The 19,825-nt window shown below is 41.0% G+C and overlaps 1 protein-coding gene across 1 annotated transcript in view; it reads right to left on the reverse strand.

The window, feature by feature from the left end:
• The window catches only part of LOC126163380 (sialin-like), a 161,056-nt gene extending 141,445 nt beyond the window's left edge, over window positions 1-19,611 (reverse strand). Inside the window, exon 1 of the mRNA XM_049920172.1 lies at window positions 19,533-19,611. Coding sequence (XP_049776129.1) covers window positions 19,533-19,560 — 28 coding nt within the window. The 5' untranslated portion in view covers window positions 19,561-19,611. The remainder of the gene's footprint in view (window positions 1-19,532) is intronic.
• Between the last annotated feature and the right edge of the window lie 214 nt (window positions 19,612-19,825).

Here is a 19,825-nt window from a genome sequence, read left to right on the forward strand (position 1 = left end):
TGCGCCGTCGAGAATTCCGACCAAGGTTAGCATACTAGGCTCGAGAAGACGAGTATTCAACTACCCGTTCGAACGCACAGACTTAGTTTCCCCTTGATTTTCCTAAATCACCTAACGCCAAGGGCGGAATGTTTCCCCTGAAAGGGCCTAGCCTGTTTCCTTACCCGTGCTTCCCCAATCCGACCACATGATCCGCCCCTAAATCCTTCGTAATCGACAGCACGTTCAAGCCAAAGCTTTCTTCCTTTTCAAACAGCAGCAGGAAAACGTGGTACGAAGCCTCAAGGTTAAGGGCTAATATTTTCCACCATGAAGCTATAGCCGTGATGACACTCGTTTCACAAATGTGACATCTCATTACGCGTGTTTAGGAACGGAGAAGTACGGAAAGCTGTGCGCGCCTCAGAAAATAACAGAGCATTTGCGGTCTGAGCACATTAAAGGTTACGAGTGTAGCTTGCGTGATGACCACAGCTGTTTAACACTTTGAAACCCCCGTACTTTCTGAATAATGAATTACCGGTGACATTCGCATGAAACTATCGATTCTATTGCAAGACAGAGACTTCTAGTGGTACACTGAGGTACTTCCACCATTCTTACGAGTAGTGGTCAATGACCTAGCTATGTCTTTGGACACACAGTGTCACGGACTTGGATCATATGAAGTATGTGTAACGTTTTTAACTTTCTTTTACTACGTTGTTAAAACAGTTCATTACACTGTATTATTTCCATGTTCACTGGTGTACCACTTTTCATTTTGTCATTTTATGTAACTTAATATCATAGTAGGAAAAGGAACAAGAGATGCTAAGAACTATAGGGGAAAGATACATGGAAAAGGGTAGAGAAATCTTTGCTGTTTTTATAGATTTAGAAAAGGCTTTTGACAGAGTTCAGTGCCATTAGCTGATGAATATTTTGAAGAGGAAAGGAGTAGATTGGAAAGAGAGACGACTGATACAGAATCTTTATTTACACTAGAAAGTAAGGATAAGGATTGGAAATGAAATGTCAGGAGGTGTTAGACAAGGTTGTTGCCTTTCCCCACTGTTGTTTAACGTATACCTTGAAGAGATTATTGCGAAATGCTTAGATCAGAAAAGAGGAATATGTATTGGTGGAAAGAGAATAGAATGTATAAGATTTGCTGATGACATGGTATTAGTGGCAGAAAGTGAGCGGACAGTGAATAACATGCTCAAAGATTTGAATGAAGCTTGTGTGGAATATGGGATGCAAATAAACACAGCAAAAACAAAGAGTATGGTCACCAGTACAAGACGCAGACTGTCCAATATTAAAATAGGACAATCTACCATTAGCCAAGAAAGTGAATTTAAATATCTCGGAATCACAATAACTGAAGACTTGAGATGTCACCAGGAGGTGAAAACTCGAATTGCCATAGCGAAGGAGGCATTCAACAGAAAGAGGAGACTCTTATGTGGCAAATTAGATAAAGGACTAAGGAAAAGGCTTGGTAAATGTTTTGTCTGGAGTGTGGCACTATATGGGGCAGAAACATGGACGCTGAGACGAGAGGATGAAAAAAGGTTAGAAGCATTTGAGATGGAGGAGAATGGAGAGAATAAGCTGGATGGAAAGAGTGAGTAATGAAAGAGTATCGGAAAGGGTTGGTGAGAGAAGATGTCTGCTGAAGGTTGTAGGAGAAAGGAAAAAGAACTGGTTGGGACATTCATTGAGAAGGGAGTGCTTGCTAGTAGATGCTTTGGAAGGATTGGTTTGTGGGAGAAGACTGAGAGGAAGAAGGAGATACAAGATGATAGACGACATAAAGAGAAGAGTAAATTATGCAGACCTGAAGAGGATGGCACAAGACTGGCCAACCTGGAGAACTACCATGTGAAAACCTGCCTTTAGGCAGAACATTGATGATGAATATCATAGTAGATATGATACGGCGCCTCCGCGTTTACCCTGCTGTCATGTAGTGGCAATTTTTTCTTCCTATCCCGTTTTTATGGAAACTTGCTTATTAGTCTGTCATTTCATGTTTCTCACATAACTAGTAGCTCTATTGTCCTTATACCGCTTTTGCGCATGGGCAGGTAGGAATGGCTTTTGCTTGCACTTTTGTTCAGTGTTAGCTGGTTATTATTGGGTTGATGTGTGAGTTCGTAGCGTTTTTCGATGAGTTACTAAACAGAACAGAAACACATAACAAAGACTTTAGTCATCAATATATTCTACTTCACTATTTACAACAATCTGCCAACGCTGCGGTAACTTTTCGATTACGCGACTGTAGAAATCACATGGTTCTGCGGCGAAGAACTCTATTAGCCATAGTTGGAGCGCATTTTCACCAGGAAAAGAAACTCCTTGAAGGTTGTTCGATAGAGAGCGGAAAAGGTGCAAATCTGAGGGCGCAAGATCAGGTGAATAAGGTGGATGCATAATGACTTCCCCGCCCAACTCTTTGTATAGTGTTTTTTTGTCAGTCTAGCAGAATGCGGGTGGACCTTATGGAGGAGTAGTATACCTTTACGCGGTCTTCCTGATCGTTGTTCTTGGTTTGCGTCTGCAAGACTTCTCAGTTGATGACAGGAATTGTCAGCAGTGATGGTTACACCACAGGAAGCAATTCGTAGTACGCCACACCGTCGCTGTTTCGCCAGACGTATAACATTATATTTTGTGAACGTGTACAGATCTTTGTACGGGGAGTTGTTGCTTTGTTTGGGATCAGCCATTCCTTTCTTTCCCTTATGTTAGCTTGTTGTTGTTGTTGTTGTGGTCTTCAGTCCTGAGACTGGTTTGATGCAGCTCTCCATGCTACTCTATCCTGTGCAAGTTTCTTCACCTCCCAGTACCTACTGCAACCTACATCCTTCTGAATCTGCTTAGTGTATTCACCTCTTGGTCTCCCCCTATGATTTTTACCCTCCACGCTGCCCTCCAATACTAAATTGGTGATCCCTTGATGCCTCAGGACATGTCCTACCAACCGATCCCTTCTTCTGGTCAAGTTGTGCCGCAAACTTCTCTTCTCCCCAATCCTATTCAATAATACCTCATTAGTTATGTGATCTACCCATCTAATCTTCAGCATTCTTCTGTAGCACCACATTTAGAAAGCTTCTATTCTCTTCTTGTCCAAACTATTTACCGTCCATGTTTCACTTCCATACATGGCTACACTCCATACAAATACTTTCAGAAATGACTTCCTGACACTTAAATCTATACTCGATGTTAACAAATTTCTCTTCTTCAGAAACGCTTTCCTTGCCATTGCCAGTTTACATTTTATATTCTCTCTACTTCGACCATCATCAGTTATTTTGCTCCCCAAATAGCAAAACTCCTTTACTACTTTAAGTGTGTCATTTCCTAATCTAATACCCTCAACATCACCCGACTTAATTCGACTACATTCCATTATCCTCGTTTTGCTTTTGTTGATGTTCATCTTATATCCTCCTTTCAAGACACTGTCCATTCCATTCAACTGTTCTTCCAAGTCCTTTGCTGTCTCTGACAGAATTACAATGTCATCGGCGAACCTCAAAGTTTTAATTTCTTCTCCATGGATTTTAATACCTACTCCGAAATTTTCTTTTGTTTCCTTTACTGCTTGCTCAATATACAGATTGAATAACATCGGGGAGAGGCTACAACCCTGTCTTACTCCCTTCCCAACCACTGCTTCCCTTTCATGTCCCTCGACTCTTCTAACTGCCATCTGGTTTCTGCACAAATTGTAAATAGCCTTTCGCTCCCTGTATTTTACCCCTGCCACCTTTAGACACCATTTCTTGTCACTAGTGACGATACTGGATAGGAATGTTCACAAGCCAGTTGACGCATGCAGAGATGCACATATTTTTGTGGTTTTGGCTTAGAACATGCGGTACCCATACACCCAATTTTTGAACGTTGCCTCCTGCATGAAAAAATCGCACGAATGTGGAATGCTCAAAATTCATCGCATCTGCCAGTTCTCGAGCACACCGACGTGGATAATTATGGATTAATGCGTTTCAACGATTTTCATCCAACCCCGAAACTCTTCCTGAAAGCGGTGAGTCACTAATGTCAAAACGATCCTCCATAAAACGAGAAATCCATTTCCTTGCCGTGCTCTGTTCAGTGGCATTATCCCCACAAACAGCGCAAATACTTTTGGCTGCCTCCGCTACTGTCACTCCTCTACTGACCTCACACAGATGAACATGTCGGCGATGTTCCGATTTCTCCACTTGGCACTCCATTTTCTGGCGCCCACAGCTCCACTCACTATCTCCAAATGACAAAATGACAGTGTGTAAACTCAAATAGCAACAGACAACTACAAATAAAAAATGACAATCGATAAATAAAGCCACGAGGTTTGCTATTTGGGGAGCAAAATAACTGATGATGGTCGAAGTAGAGAGGATATAAAATGTAGACTGGCAATGGAAAGGAAAGCGTTTCTGAAGAAGAGAAATTTGTTAACATCGAGTATAGATTTAAGTGTCAGGAAGTCGTTTCTGAAAGTATTTATATGGAGTGTAGCCATGTATGGAAGTGAAACATGGACAATAACTAGTTTGGACAAGAAGAGAATAGAAGCTTTTTAAATGTGGTGCTACAGAAGAATGCTGAAGATTAGATGGGTAGATCATATAACTAATGAGGAGGTATTGAATAGGATTGGGGAGAAGAGAAGTTTCTGGCACAACTTGACTAGAAGAAGGGATCGGTTGGTAGGACATGTTCTGGGGCATCAAGGGATTACCAGTTTAGTACTGGAGGGCAGTGTGGAGGGTAAAAATCGTAGAGGGAGACCAAGAGACGAATACACTAAACAGATTCAAAAGGATGTAGGTTGCAGTAGGTACTGGGAGATGAAGAAGATTGCACAGATAGAGTAGCATGGAGAGCTGCATCAAACCAGTCTCCGGACTGAAGACCACAACAACAACAACAACAACAAATAAAGCCATAGCAGACAGAGTAACAACATGAACAAGAAAAACGCTTCGAACTTATCCACCAGCTTGATATTATCTAAAAAAAAAAAAAAAAGATTTGCGTTGTATTTTTGTATACCAATTCGTTTCTTGTATTTATGTTTTAGATAGACATAATTTCGAAACACGTCATATCTACCTTGTGATCAATAAAGTCATTCTTCGCCTACTGTATGACTTTTTATGTGACCTAGCCAGTTTAGCTATGCATACGAGTATTTACTAAAATGGTCGCTAGCTTCCTGCGAGACTCTATGTCATACGTTTATTATTCTACGAGTTTAATGCACTGTAGCCGTTCCTTAGAGCGTTCAAAGCATCACCTAGCCAGTTTAGCTATGCATACGAGTATTTACTAAAATGGTCGCTAGCTTCCTGCGAGACTCTATGTCATACGTTTATTATTCTACGAGTTTAATGCACTGTAGCCGTTCCTTAGAGCGTTCAAAGCATCACCTAGCCAGTTTAGCTATGCATACGAGTATTTACTAAAATGGTCGCTAGCTTCCTGCGAGACTCTATGTCATACGTTTATTATTCTACGAGTTTAATGCACTGTAGCCGTTCCTTAGAGCGTTCAAAGCATCACTCGGGGCCGAGGTTGTGCTATGTGAGCGTAGGAAATTGTGATATGCGGTCTTTTTTATAATGGTCCTATTGAGGAGACCACTGACAGTAAAAGTAAGTACAGGGTATCTAAGTTATTGTAACGTAAATTTGAGTTTTTAATGTTACTTTTATGAGTCTAAACGTATGGCAGAAAGGAATTACTGGCGCATGATGTAACACAAAATTTATTAAATTTTAGGCCCATTTTTGCTTGTTGTTTAGGACTATAATTTGTTTTAGACGTTATGAGTTTATGGATGTTTCGAAGAGGTCGGATTTTTTTTAGGAAAATACGAATTTGCTTTCAAATACGTATATTACATGAAATGATGGGTGGTTGAATACTGTATGTCCCAGTGGATCCAAAGAGAAAGTACCTCATTAAAACAATTGATTCTTTACTTTTTGACAGTTTATTCAGGTATTCTTTGCTTACCATGATAATGAAGATTAATTATCTGGAAAATTTTAAAATTATATTTTCTCATGTTGTTGGGACTCAAAGGGTTAAACGCCTACTGTAATAGTTCGCTAATCTCATACAAAGCCCCAAATCGAGATTTTTATTCCGCGGGCCATCAGGTATAAAAGACCGTAAGAAAGTGAAAAGGAAGAGTTTAACCTCCCGTCAAGATGTGGGACACTGCAGACACAACAAACTCTCGGATTGATTGTGTCCCTACGAAAACAGCCAAATCGTCGATTTCATGAAGTTATTTAAAAAATCCAAGGGAAACGTAAAGAAAGGGTCTTATGAAATTCTGAATCCTTCTCTTTCACAATACGAGCCCGATGTCTTCACCTCTGCGCCCCCCTCGCTCGATAAAACTCAGAGGATACGACGTTTTGAATTGTCGGATTTGGGAGCCCCTTGCGCTTAATAAAAAAGCAGAACTACAGAGGTGATATGTCACTGGCGCCATTGAAACTTCTTCTCCGCGAGGTATGAATGGTATTTACAGGTCTTCCGGCCAGTCTAGCTATTATCCACAATTTTCCTTTAATATATTTTCGTGCATTGTTCAATTAAAGTTCACCAGTAAGCCTCTCCCACACCCGATTCTTTCGAACTCTCATAAATGAAACCGATACTTCACAAAATAATTAGAGGTAAATGTTTGACGTAAAAGATACAAAACCCTAATTATATTGTTTCATTACTTTCGGATTACTCACTCGCACACTAAAGAAAAAGTCAAAACCAAAGCTGGTAAATCAGGGAACTGATAACCCCTTTATATGTTCCTGTAAGACGTTTTTGGCAAATAGTGCATAGTGTCAAACTGTTAATTTTAGACTTGGTCACAGCAAAAGTAAGATATAAAAGTAAAGTTATTAAATGTAGTTTAACAACATAATTTCGTGCTATTATGACGTTATAATTTTTTTTTACTTTACGTGAAGGATGTATTACAATATACAGATGCATTTAATTGTACATTTAATATAAACAGTTAAACAAACAAACTGTTTTTCTTTTCTTTTTTTGTGGGGCTGTGAGCGAGAAAAAGTTTAGTAAAGGTCTGAAATTATGTTCAAAGGTTATTGAGAATCGCTGAATGCTCCCATTGTCAAACGCTGGACGCGTTCAGCGTAATTTCCGCCCCGTTTTAAGAAAATCTAGTTTTTCAGGCGTCTCAAATGTTTATGAAGCCATATCTCCTGAGATTGTACATTTGGAAACAGTTTGAAAACTGTGTTATCAATAAAGTTAGTAGTGAAGAAATTAAAAAATTAAATATCGTTCTTAATGCTGAAGTTTCACTGCGTGAACAGCGAAAATGTAGAAAGCGACAAACTTTTTCCGTTTCCGTTTCGAAAAGTTTTCAAATTACGCGTAAGGTTTGTTGGTTGTCGCTGAGAGCTCTCGTTTTCAAATTTTCAATGTATGGATACAGTCTGCGTAATATGAGTTATGCTGCCCCACGACGTACACACAGTTTCTAACTTTAGTACTGGACTGGCTCTTTAAACTTTTAACGGAAGGTTATACGTCTTAATGAGTGGGTTATGACGGCATCTTATATTTTTCAGCAAATAAACAATTTTTTTTTCAGCCTTCAGTTGCAAGGTAATTTTACTCGTTTACCTAGGTTTCGATTCCAGTAATGGAATCTTCTTCAGAACCTATAAATTAAACCACATACGGACATATATTACTCACTAAAATACATTATCAGTCTAATGATTGAATAATGAAGAAATTGTGATACTTACAAAAAATGAAATTATTTTGTGAGCCAAACACTGGCCATGTCACAGATTAAAAATTAAAACATTAAAGACGCATAATCGTAAGATTATGTCAGTCAAAATTAAAACCATTAGGGCGAACGTAGACGGAGCTGCGCCGGCCATAAATCAGGTCCACACGTAAGCGGCTCGAAAACTAGGTGTCGTGAGCAGTTACGCGGCGAGGCTCGGCCGCGGCCAAGCGCATGCGCAAGCGCAAGCGCAAGCGCAGGGGCGAGAGACAAACTGTCTCAAAATTACTTAGAGCAAATATACATATAAACAAAATGTGACTGAAAGCTGTCCTACAATTGGACAAACCTATCTATTGGTGTAGCAACATTTAACAATTTACCTGAGAACAAACTACAAAGCCAAGGTATAATTTTTTTTTCCTTTAAATATTATAGTAAAAGGGCGTAGCCCCGCTACAGTAACTAAAAATTAGTGTCAAAACCATGCGTGCTAAGCATAAAATGTCTTTAACATAAAAAGGCCTTAGCAACTATGTGTCATTACCAAGCATATAACGAAATACAAAGACACACATGTACAATCACATTATAATAAAGGGACAAAGCAGATAGGGAAACAGCATCGGCCATTCGAGGCGGACTGTGGGTCCAAAAGGCGCATGCTCCCAAGCCTCTAAAAGACGCAGAGCTTTTGCATAATGAAGTAAAGGGATGTAGGCTAGACACCCTCGAAGAATTGCAAATTTTTAAACATCTTAGTATTGATAGGGACAACTTACTTAATGATCAGCTGCAATTAAAAAATAGAAGTTATTTCGAAGGATTTCAACCTTTACTTCAGTGGAGTTGACCCACAGTCCACCTCGAATGGCCGATGCTGTTTCCCTATCTGCTTTGCCCCTTTATTATAATGTGATTGTACATGTGTGTCTTTGTATTTTGTTATATGCTTGGTAATGACACATAGTTGCTAAGGCCTTTTTATGTTAAAGATATTTTATGCTTAGCACGCATGGTTTTGACACTAATTTTTAGTTACTGTAGCGGGGCTACGCCCTTTTACTATAATATTTAAAGCAAAAAAATTTATACCTTGGCTTTGTAGTTTGTTCTCAGGTAAATTGCTAAATGTTGCTACACCAATAGATAGGTTTGTCCAATTGTAGGACAGCTTTCAGTCACATTTTGTTTATATGTATATTTGCTCTAAGTAATTTTGAGACAGTTTGTCTCTCGCCCCTGCGCTTGCGCTTGCGCTTGCGCATGCGCTTGGCCGCGGCCGAGCCTCGCCGCGTAACTGCTCACGACACCTAGTTTTCGAGCCGCTTACGTGTGGACCTGATTTATGGCCGGCGCAGCTCCGTCTACGTTCGCCCTAATGGTTTTAATTTTGACTGACATAATCTTACGATTATGCGTCTTTAATGTTTTAATTTTTAATCTGTGACATGGCCAGTGTTTGGCTCACAAAATAATTTCATTTTTTGTAAGTATCACAATTTCTTCATTATTCAATCATTAGACTGATAATGTATTTTAGTGAGTAATGTATGTCCGTATGTGGTTTAATTTATAGGTTCTGAAGAAGATTCCATTACTGGAATCGAAACCTAGGTAAACGAGTAAAATTACCTTGCAACTGAAGGCTGAAAAAAAAATTGTTTATTTGCTGTACATTTCACAGTTGCTGACACGCTGCAATATGTTAAAAATTTGTTATATTTTTCATTTCGGTCCGTAATTAAATGAAAAGTTGAAACTCAGATTTTTTTCCCCCCTAAAAGCGGTTAGATAGACAACCCGCAACCGGAACCTAGCGACCATTTTGGCCACTCAGCGATACAGATTGTGGCCTACGCATCAAGTACGATCGTTGCCTCATCGGAAGTTGTCTGTTGCCATGAAATGCTAATGTCGCATCTTTCTCTTAGTCCGTTATGCACTCGATGTTTGTAGCCAATAGAGCAGGTAGGTATGGATCACGTGTTGACAGTTGTCCCCCATCGAACAGCAGTAACCAAAACCGTAAGCTCTCACTGTCCAGAAAGTGCTTCCTTCCTAAATCCTTTGTGGCACTCCGAGCTGTACCCTGTGTAATGAACAAACTTCCGTATTAAACACGAAATCTTCTGACTGAAGGCTCAAGAAATATGTCCACACCTTGTCAGTACTGGCCAGTGTCAATCTGCACCTGCACGTATGGGTCTAAGAAGCGCATGTTACTGACGACTCGAATTGAATATATTATTATGCAAAACAGTGACACTAGCTCTATTCTGACGGAACATAAGGTAACACTGTCGACAGTATATCTCTGCTCTGTACAGTATACCTTTGCTCTCTAAGATACGTCGGAAAGGTCATCGTGCACCCAAGTCAGTAGCATAGCTTGGTGACCGAAAGCTGTAAAGCACTGTCTTTGCGCTCGAAGTCGGTCAATGAAAAATTCTTCACTGTGAAACGGTACAGTCCTCCTATGCAACAATTTAAATACACTGGTGTGAAAGTTTTGCACGATGTGTGACCACCAGACAACATAGCTCGATGAAACCCATAGCATACACAGAAAGTTGGTTGGTTGTTTTGGGGAAGGAGACCAGACAGCGTGGTCATCGGTCTCATCGGATTAGGGATGGATGGGGAAGGAAGTCGGCCATGCCCTTTCAGCGGAACCATCCCGGCATTTGCCTGGAGTGATTTAGGGAAATCACGGAAAACCTAAATCAGGATGGCCGGACGCGGGATTGAATCGTCGTCCTCCCGAATGCGAGTCCAGTGTCTAACCACTGCGCCACCTCACTCGGTTACACAGAAAGAACTATTACAATATACTGTACTTGTTTTTTGAATAAAATCAACCACCTTTTCTTGCTGCAACGTAATTTATTTTTCCCAGATGCCTTTCATCTTTTTCTTACTATAAGGCGTTTTCAGTGGGAGAGTTTTTTGGCATCGGCGTTTCCTCTCATCTTGTCTGGAGGTCGCACTGCCACTTCCTGTTTGGAGGACGAAGCACATAATGAACTCACAATATCGACGTCGTTAAAGCACAGCGTTCGAACAAATACTTATAACTAGAGGCAAGAGAGTACTAGTGCACCACAAGGAAGGAGAAACATGGTGAACAGTGCTATAGAAAGAGTTCGGAATACAAAATTGTGCTTATGTTCCGGAAACGAAGTGGTAATGCGCCCTCCACACCAGATGAGAGGAAACACCGATGCCAACAAACTATCCCACTGAATATGCCTTAAAGCAAGAAAAAGGCGAAACGCGTCTGGGAAAAATAAATTAAGTTGCAGCAAGAAAATGCGGTTTTATTCACAAAACAAGTATTTCTGTGCTTGCTGCTGAGGGTGGCTACGCAGATACACTCTTTAGAACTACTACAGAATGCCACGGAAGGTGGCAAAGAAATACACAGCGAGACGAACAGAAATGACACTTTTATTCAAAGATAATTACACTGAAGCTACTGTGGTTTATAGTGGTCGATTCTGGAGATTACAAGAGGCTCTTAATATGGAATATTTAATGAAGCTGAAGTAGAGAGAGATGCAATTAACACCTAGTGAAACTATAAAATTGTGTATTTATCTCTTGCTCTAGCCTTAAGTACGTAAATGAACACGAAATGTAAGCAGTGTGAGCTCATCCTAAGGGTGTTATAAATTATTATTACGCAGTGCATAATATTCCGCTAAAGAACTGTAACAGCCATTTAGGACGACCAAGCTTTTCCTCTTGTCGTTCTATTTCGTGAACACTTTCCCTACAAAGGGAAATGCGCAATAGGGTGACTCGGGGGACCGCTAGGGTGGCGGCTGTGCCTTGTCGCTTTCCCATTTGGTATGCGCGTAGTAGAGGGTAGCGTCATTGATTAGTAATCAAAACGTCCTCGGTCCATGGTTCGAGCCTCGACACTACTTACATTTTGAATAAAAATAATCAGCAATGGCGGCCGAACACTTCCTGCATTAGAAGTCACCCTCGTTCTGCCAACGGCCTTGTCAAAGAGAGCGGAGGAGCCCACTGAGTTTCAGGGCACTCTCTTGCCCTTTGGGTGGGAAACTACCCCTAAAAGGCGGAAGAATCAGCAATGATCAACGGCATGAGGATGCTGAAGGCAATGGAAAATGCTGCATTAAAGACACATGATGCGTAGCTACAGAACATGTGGCCTGTAACTGAAAAAGTGTCATCATTATCTTTCCTCTGCCGGACTAGTCCCCACTCGGGAGGTGACCATGAGGAAAAGATTGGACGAAAGGATAGCGCCCTACAAGTTTGGGCATGGAATACCGGAAGTTTGAATGTGGTAGGGAAGCTGGAAAATCTGAGTTATGAGCACTTCTTCAATAGAAGAGATGTGTTTCACAGTAGCGAAGATGAACAAATGCTCATAGCTCTTGAGGGATGTATTTTGGTGCCTATCTTTACTGGACATTTTCCTTCTTTTGGTCCATACTACCTCCTCCCAAAATATGGAAAACAAAGAGCTTCCAGCAGAGGAGATGTGTTTCACTGTACAGAAGATGAGCAAGTGCTCTTAGCTCATGAGGTATGCATTTTAGAGCACATTTTCATTGGGCATTTTTTCTTGCTTTGCTGGTACTACCACCTGTCGAAATATTCGGCACTTTTCGGTTGGCTGGTTTTGGGGGAGGGGACGAAACAACGAGGTAATCGGTCCCATCGCATTAGAGAAAGAACTCGGCCGCGATCTTTCATAGGAACCATCCCAGCATTTGCCTGAAGCGATTTAACGAAATCACGAGAAACCTAAATCAGGAGAGCCAGACGCGGATTTGAACCGTCGTCCTGCCGAATGCGAGTGCAGTGTGCTAACCGCTGCGCTATCTCGCTCGGTGACACTTTTTGAGCATCATGTATACTTCTCTAAAGACAGTGTATCTTTTACGCAAGTAATATATTTTAAACACGAAAAACATCTGCACATCGTAATTTACAACAGATGACTGCGCTAACAGTGCATCGTGTGGTCTCTATGGAAAGATCCATTTCAAAAGCGGTGTTTGGATTTCGATACACATCATGATCTGCTTTTTCAACGTTTTACTGGCAAATAAATAGTGGTTTTGCTTATCGACAACTGCGGATGCCGGATGACGTTTGTAACTCACGTAATTAGCTAAATTACATTACATTTCTATCAAGAGCTACCAACTCCTATAATGACAATAAATGTTAAGCCTGAATCGATTTTGCTAGGGTATGTAAATCGGCTGTCGGGTTTCGTCTGCACGACGAAGTGAGGTTATCAGTGCTGTCGTAATACTGTTAATGATGAGAGAGTAGGCTTTCCTAATGGATGTCAGTGAACTCGTTAGGAGGAGGAGATTATACAACAACAGATATTTAAACCATCCTCTCTCTTTGTCATTGAATAAAAAATGACTGGAGCTCTTCTTTCATAATATGTGTGATACTTGAGGGATTTCAGTGTCATTAACCATCACTTATAGACAGGGACCACTTAAGATTAGCGGACACTTGTTGTGGCACCCCGTGTTTATCTAGAAGTGACTGTAGCTGTTTAGATCTCGGTAGGCAGACGTGTAGTAGTTCACACCTTGGCCTCTGACGCCCAAAAATACACGAAAATAAGTCGATTTGTATTCAACTCTGCTGTCGTTTGTCAACGGTAAGAACAATTACATAATACTGGGTGTATCTTCAAATGTTTCGTAGGTAACACTGTAACCTATGCCAAAGCTTAGTTGGAATAGAAATATAGAACGAATTCCAGTCTCTACAATAATTTTCTCTACAACAATTTACCCAACACAGAAACCGGTCATTGTCGGTAAATTAAGGAAAAAAAAGCATCGTACGACATGAAAAGTAAAAGTGCAGGACCGAGAACTTCATAGAAAAAAGCATGGCATTAAAAATTCCGTTGCGTATGAAACGGTATCTTCACTTAGCACCTAGACTTTATTGACTGTAGTCTACACTTAGTGTACGAAAGAGAAGATTTAAAATTCTGTTTTTTGGAATCGTGAATTTCTCTGAAGTATATAAGAGTTCTGTATGTATTGCTACGCACTGGCCTTTGACAGATAAGCAGACACCTTTCCACATCTCATTCGTGAGCGGAATGAAAAAAGAAAGCCGGCCGTGGTGGACGAGCGGTTCTAGGCTCTACAGTCCGGAACTGCGCGACCGCTACGGTCGCAGTTTCGAATCCTACCTCGGGCATGGATGTGCGTGATGTCCTTAGGTTAGTTAGGTTTACGTAGTTATAAGTTCTAGGGGACTGATGACCTCTGAAGTTAAGTCCCATAGTGCTCAGAGCCATTTTTTTTAAAAGAAAGCGTAACAGTACGATACAATGATATTAGCCTCCGTCTGGGCTTCATAGCGATGTGCGGGATTCAGATGTTCATATAGATGAGTAAGGCAACACAGTATTTACATCATCACATACAGTCTGTCGTACGTAAAGCAAAATTAGAATATGTCTATGAAAGAGATAGCACGGTAGCAGCAAAAGGAAGATGGCAAGTAATAAGATACCTGATTTAAGTTTGCCACGCTTTCTCTGCATCGCGTCAGGCGATCAAGTCTGATTTCCTTTCATCCTTGTCTAATCGAGCTAGGAATATGTCTCTAATGACCTCGATATTGACACGACGCTAAACTCTAACCTTCCTTTCTTCTTATCTTCCTTATAAACCCACTGATGAAATACTGTTCTGCAGTGTGGGCTACATATGAAGCTACGGGCGGACCTCACATACAACAATTTTATACTGGTTCCTCTAAATATGACACTACAGTGACGCTAGAATTGCTGCTGTAGTTACAATATATTTCCGAACTTCCCAGTATGCTGCTTCAATTGCAGGGCAGCAACTTGTGTTAATCAATACAACGGAAAAACAGCCAAAGTTGCAGATTTCACTTTTATTTGCTTGAAGACTAGTTTCAGGTCGGGACCCATTTTCAAAATCACCCAGATAGTCTAAATGGTGTTTCCTAAAATAGAAGAATCATGTCAAGATAACAAACATTTCTGCTATATGTATCGGTTTGTTATCTTGACATGGTTCTCATACTTTGGGAAATTCCATTTTGACTATGTGGATGATTTGAAAATGGATCCCGACACGAAACTAGTCATCAACCAAATAAAAGTGAAATTTGAAACTTTGGCTGTTTTCCCGTTGTGTTGATAATTTTTGTTTTGTTTGTTGTTATGATGAATGTCAAGAACTGATATAATAATACTTTTCACACTTCATTGCGGCTTCGCAGCACTGGTCATCGGTGCCAACAATGGTTCGTTTGAAAATTTGCAGTACAGACATTCCGTCTGTCCAACGCTCGTAACAGCGTAGATGAAACACAAATATAAGTCATAAACGTAAACTATTAGATCTTGTTGCCGACACCGTTACGTAAGTAACTCACTGGAACATTCATTTTCTAATTGTACAGTTGGTCTCGTACGCTGTCCAGTGCGCTTGATAATAAACTTATGGTTAATGGTGGTTTGGTTCCGCCTTGACTGTCAGCTGACCAATATGTCTTTTACAGTCCCTGTTCGAATCTGCAACTACTGGCAGCGATAGATCAGGACAAAGGTCCGGAAATTTGTCTCTGCTTGTATCACCTTCCTTACTCTCAAACCACATTTATGAGAGAACTAAATAAGACGGAATTCGTCACCGCGAACACTAAACCGCAGATTGCTTTCCCCGCTGGGACCAAGGCGATACTACATGGGCGCTTCAGCGCTACAATGCCCCTTCGTGGACACGAAACACCTTGTCTAAAGTGCACCTCATTACAGCTCAAGTAAGTCATCCGCCTAGCTCTTTCACATACATAAAAACACCTCCACGCAATCATACACATCTGGCTTACATATACTTAATCAGGTTAAAACTTCCACTGTTCTAAATCGAAATGTTCTAGGCAAATATTTCGGAAAGTTCCAACTGGATGTTCCAACTTCTAACAATACCACCACTTGCAAAGTAGGTTAGAAATCAAGTTAATAATGTTGCTCACGCAGCATATGTTCGCTTTATTGCGCAACAACAAAGTTATTGACTGTGGAAATAATGAGGTCACTGTGAAAAAGTCATTGATTTGGCACTTATCTTGAATGGATTCCCACATAGATTTCGTCGAAGTTGTTGTGGCTCATCTTGTTGGTTCTAGGGTGATTCCACTTTGACTGCTAGAAGGTCCAGATCTGTATTTTAGCAGTATTTGAAGACCTAACAAATGCGTTTTTCAGGAAATTCTTAATGATCAAACAATCCCTGATCAGAACAATGGTATGGTATAAGTAATTTTTGACTTGGTGTTCACGATCCACATTTTTATTAAACTTCTTGTAAATTCACACATACTTCTTCGTATTTGTCACATCATCAAGAAAACAGTTTTCTATCAATCTCCATATATTTAATTTCCACTTTAACCAAACACAAGACTTGACTGTTCTTTTACAAAGCGAAATAACAACTTCTGCCAAAGTGAAACAAAGACTGCTCTGTGCGCATTCGCGCCAAAACGGTTACAAGTAAGTCAAAGATTATGAAAATCTCAAAGAAATGAATACACAAGAACCATATCACTGTAATATATCGATACATCGGAGTACTTATACATTAATAAAACCAAATGTGAATATTGTCACAAAAATATGTCTGTTACTTCGCAGAAAAGTAGTACGATATTATTGTTATCGAGAAATGGGGTTGGAGTGCCGTCATGGTCACGTAAATAGAGAACCATTACAAACTGGATGTAAGGTGAAGAACAGATCTACCCTACCGCCTCCCAAATCTTCCCACCGAGGAAACCATCTCGTTTCACTTCCAGCTCGTTGTGATTTTACAGGAAAGACTCGATCTCTCTAAAGGAACGAGATCTTATCGCGTCGGTTAGAGAATGGAATGTAGAAAAGTACGAGAAATGCTTTTCTTCTGACAGGCATTACTGCCTGTTTAACTACAGCACATACTCAAACAGTTTCCAGCATGAGATTTTCACTCTGTGTGCGCTGATATGAAACTTCCTGGAAGATTAAAACTGTGTGCCGGACCGAGACTCGAACTCGGGACCTTTGCCTTTCTCGGCCAAGTGCTCTACCAACTGAGTTACCCAAGCACGACTCACGCCCCGTCCTCACAGCTTTACTTCTGCCAGTACCTCGTCTCCTACCTTCCAAACTTTACAGAAGCTCTCCTGCGAACCTGGATAACTAGCACTCCTGAAAGAAAGGATATTGCGGAGGTGCGAAGGTTCGCAGGAGAGCTTCTGTAAAGTTTGGAAAGTAGGAGACGAGGTACTGGCGGAATTAAAGCTGTGAGGACGGGGCGTGAGTCGTGCTTGGGTAGATCAGTTGGTAGAGCACTTGGCAGAGAAAGGCAAAGGTCCCGAGTTCGAGTCTCGGTCCGGCACACAGTTTTAATCTTCCAGGGAGATTCACTCAAACAGTTGCTTTTCAGTGATGTGTTTTAGCCACTGATAAAGAAAAAAATATAAAATGAAAAATCTTTAATATTTTGACAGTGTTGGGATAAAAATATTATAAATATTATAAATTATTATTATTTTTAAACTGGGACCTTTTTAGGCAAAATTCGACCATCCTTACGCCAGCAAAACTCTCAAAGAGCTTGTAGGCGAGTTCCCACGACGAAAAGAAAATTCCACGAAACTTTACAATGGAAATTAAACACAGAATAATAACTATAGAACGGAAGATTAAACTTTAAAGAGAGTGTCACAAAAGTGCACTTAATCACATTTGAAGAGAGACTTTTTATAGATTTATTTCGGACGATTCCCATCAAAGAATCATTTACCAGCACATCTACGTGACTACTACTCTATGAAGTGCACGTCATAGTGTCAATCTTGCCACTTCCACACTATTTCTGTGCCGTTCCACTCTGCGCAACGCGCGAGAAAAATGAACACTTGAATCTTTCGTGCGAGCTTTGATTCTGTTTATTACGATGATCTTTTCTCTCAACGTAGGTGGGGGTCAACAGAATATTTTCGCATTCGGAGGAGAAAGTCAGCGATTGAAATTACGTGAAAAGATCTCGCCGCAACGAACAACGCCTTTATTTTAATGACTACCGTGCCAAATCGGGTATCATGTCGGTGACACTCTCTCCTCTATTTCGCGACAGTACAAAACGAGCTCACCTTCTTTGAACTCTTTCGATCTCCTCCGTCTATCCTCTCTGGTAAGGATCCTACACCGCATATCAATATTCTGGAAGACGACGTGTAGGCAGTCTAGTGAATTTGTTTGCATCTTTTAAATGTTGTGCCAATAAATCGCCGTCTTTCGTTTGCTTATCCACAACATTATCTACGTGATCGTTCCAAAAGTTGTTTAAAATTTTAATTCCTAGATATTTAGTTGAATTCATAGTCTTTAGTCTTCTGCGATTTATCGTGTAACGGAAGTTTTAACGGATTTATTTTAGTACTCTCATGGATGAACTCACAGTTTTCAGTATTTACGATCAACTGCCACTTTCTGCACCATACAGCTGTCTTCGCTCCATTATTTCGGAATCGGGTCTGATCTTTCCATGGCTGTACTAGACGATAAACGACATCATCATCTGCATACAACCTAAGATGGTTGCTCAGATTGTCACCGAAATCGTTTATATAGATTAGGTAGGAACAGCAGAAGGCCCATAACACTTCCTTGGCGAACGGCAGGTATCACTTCTCTTTTACTCGATGACTTTTCGTCAGTTCATCTAGATCTACATCATATTCCACAAGCCACCTAATGGCGTTTCGCCGAGGGTACTTTCGGTACCACTAACTGATCCCTCCAACCCCGTTCCACTAGTGAATAGTACGTGGGAAGAATGATTGTCGGTAAGCCTCTGTACTGACTAATTTCTCGAATTTTCTCCTCGTGGTCAATACGCGAGTTGGTTCAAATGGCTCTGAGTACTATGGGACTTAACATCTATGGTCATCAGTCCCCTGAACTTAGAACTACTCAAACCTAACTAACCTAAGGACATCACACAACACCCAATCGTCACGAGGCAGAGAAAATTCCTGACCCCGCCGGGAATCGAATCCGGGAACCCGGGCGCGGGAAGCGAGAACGCTACCGCACGACCACGAGCTGCGGATAATACGCGAGTTGTTTGTGGGGGAAGCAATATGTTGTCCGACTGCTCCTGAAAAGTGCTGCCCCCAAATTTCAATAGTAAATCTATTGTTGCTGCGAAATGTGACCTTTTCTACAGGAAATCACGAATCCAGTCGCAAAACTGAGACGATACTCCATAGGCATGCAATTTGAGTAGAAGCCGCTTTTAAGGGACGGTGTGAAGTGGTTCTGGAAATCCATAAACAGATATCCTGTCGATTGCAGTAATTATTTCTCGAGAATAAAAGGATAACTTTATTTGCACACGAGCGATATTTCCTGAAACCGTGCTGACTTTGTGTCAATAATGGTTTTCTTCGAGGTAGGAGAACAAGAATATTCCGCTATTTCCTACTCACAGCTTCCGAACTTAGAATGAAGTTAAGTTACTACTAGCGCCGACTTTTAGGCATGTGTAGAAGCTGTCTTCTTTCCCGCGATCGGGAAGACTGGTACATTGGGAGGACCACGTCCATGAAGCAGTTTGGAGCGATTTAGAGAGCATGCATGCAGATGTACAAACTACAGTAGCCGGTAATTCCTGCCTACCTGTGCTGTCCTGCATCCTCGGACTCATGCTGTCTTCTGTGCGAGGAAGCTGACGGCGCGTGTTGCTACGGAGACAGCACGAGAGCTATTAGTGTGGTGGAGAGGGAACGAACAGGCACATTAGATCGCACCGCCCTCCCACTAGATAATATGACGTCTGGCCAGGTAACACACGTATCGCGCCAAACTACTTTGTGCATGTTTTACAGCAGATAATCCGGCAACGACTCTTGTAACATACTTGAAACAGGGTTACTCGTCCGTAAAATATACAGTACGTCAGCCTTTCTCTG

The sequence above is a fragment of the Schistocerca cancellata genome, chromosome 1 (assembly GCF_023864275.1).
Source record: "Schistocerca cancellata isolate TAMUIC-IGC-003103 chromosome 1, iqSchCanc2.1, whole genome shotgun sequence".
In the NCBI taxonomy this organism is placed as follows: Eukaryota; Metazoa; Arthropoda; class Insecta; order Orthoptera; family Acrididae; genus Schistocerca; species Schistocerca cancellata.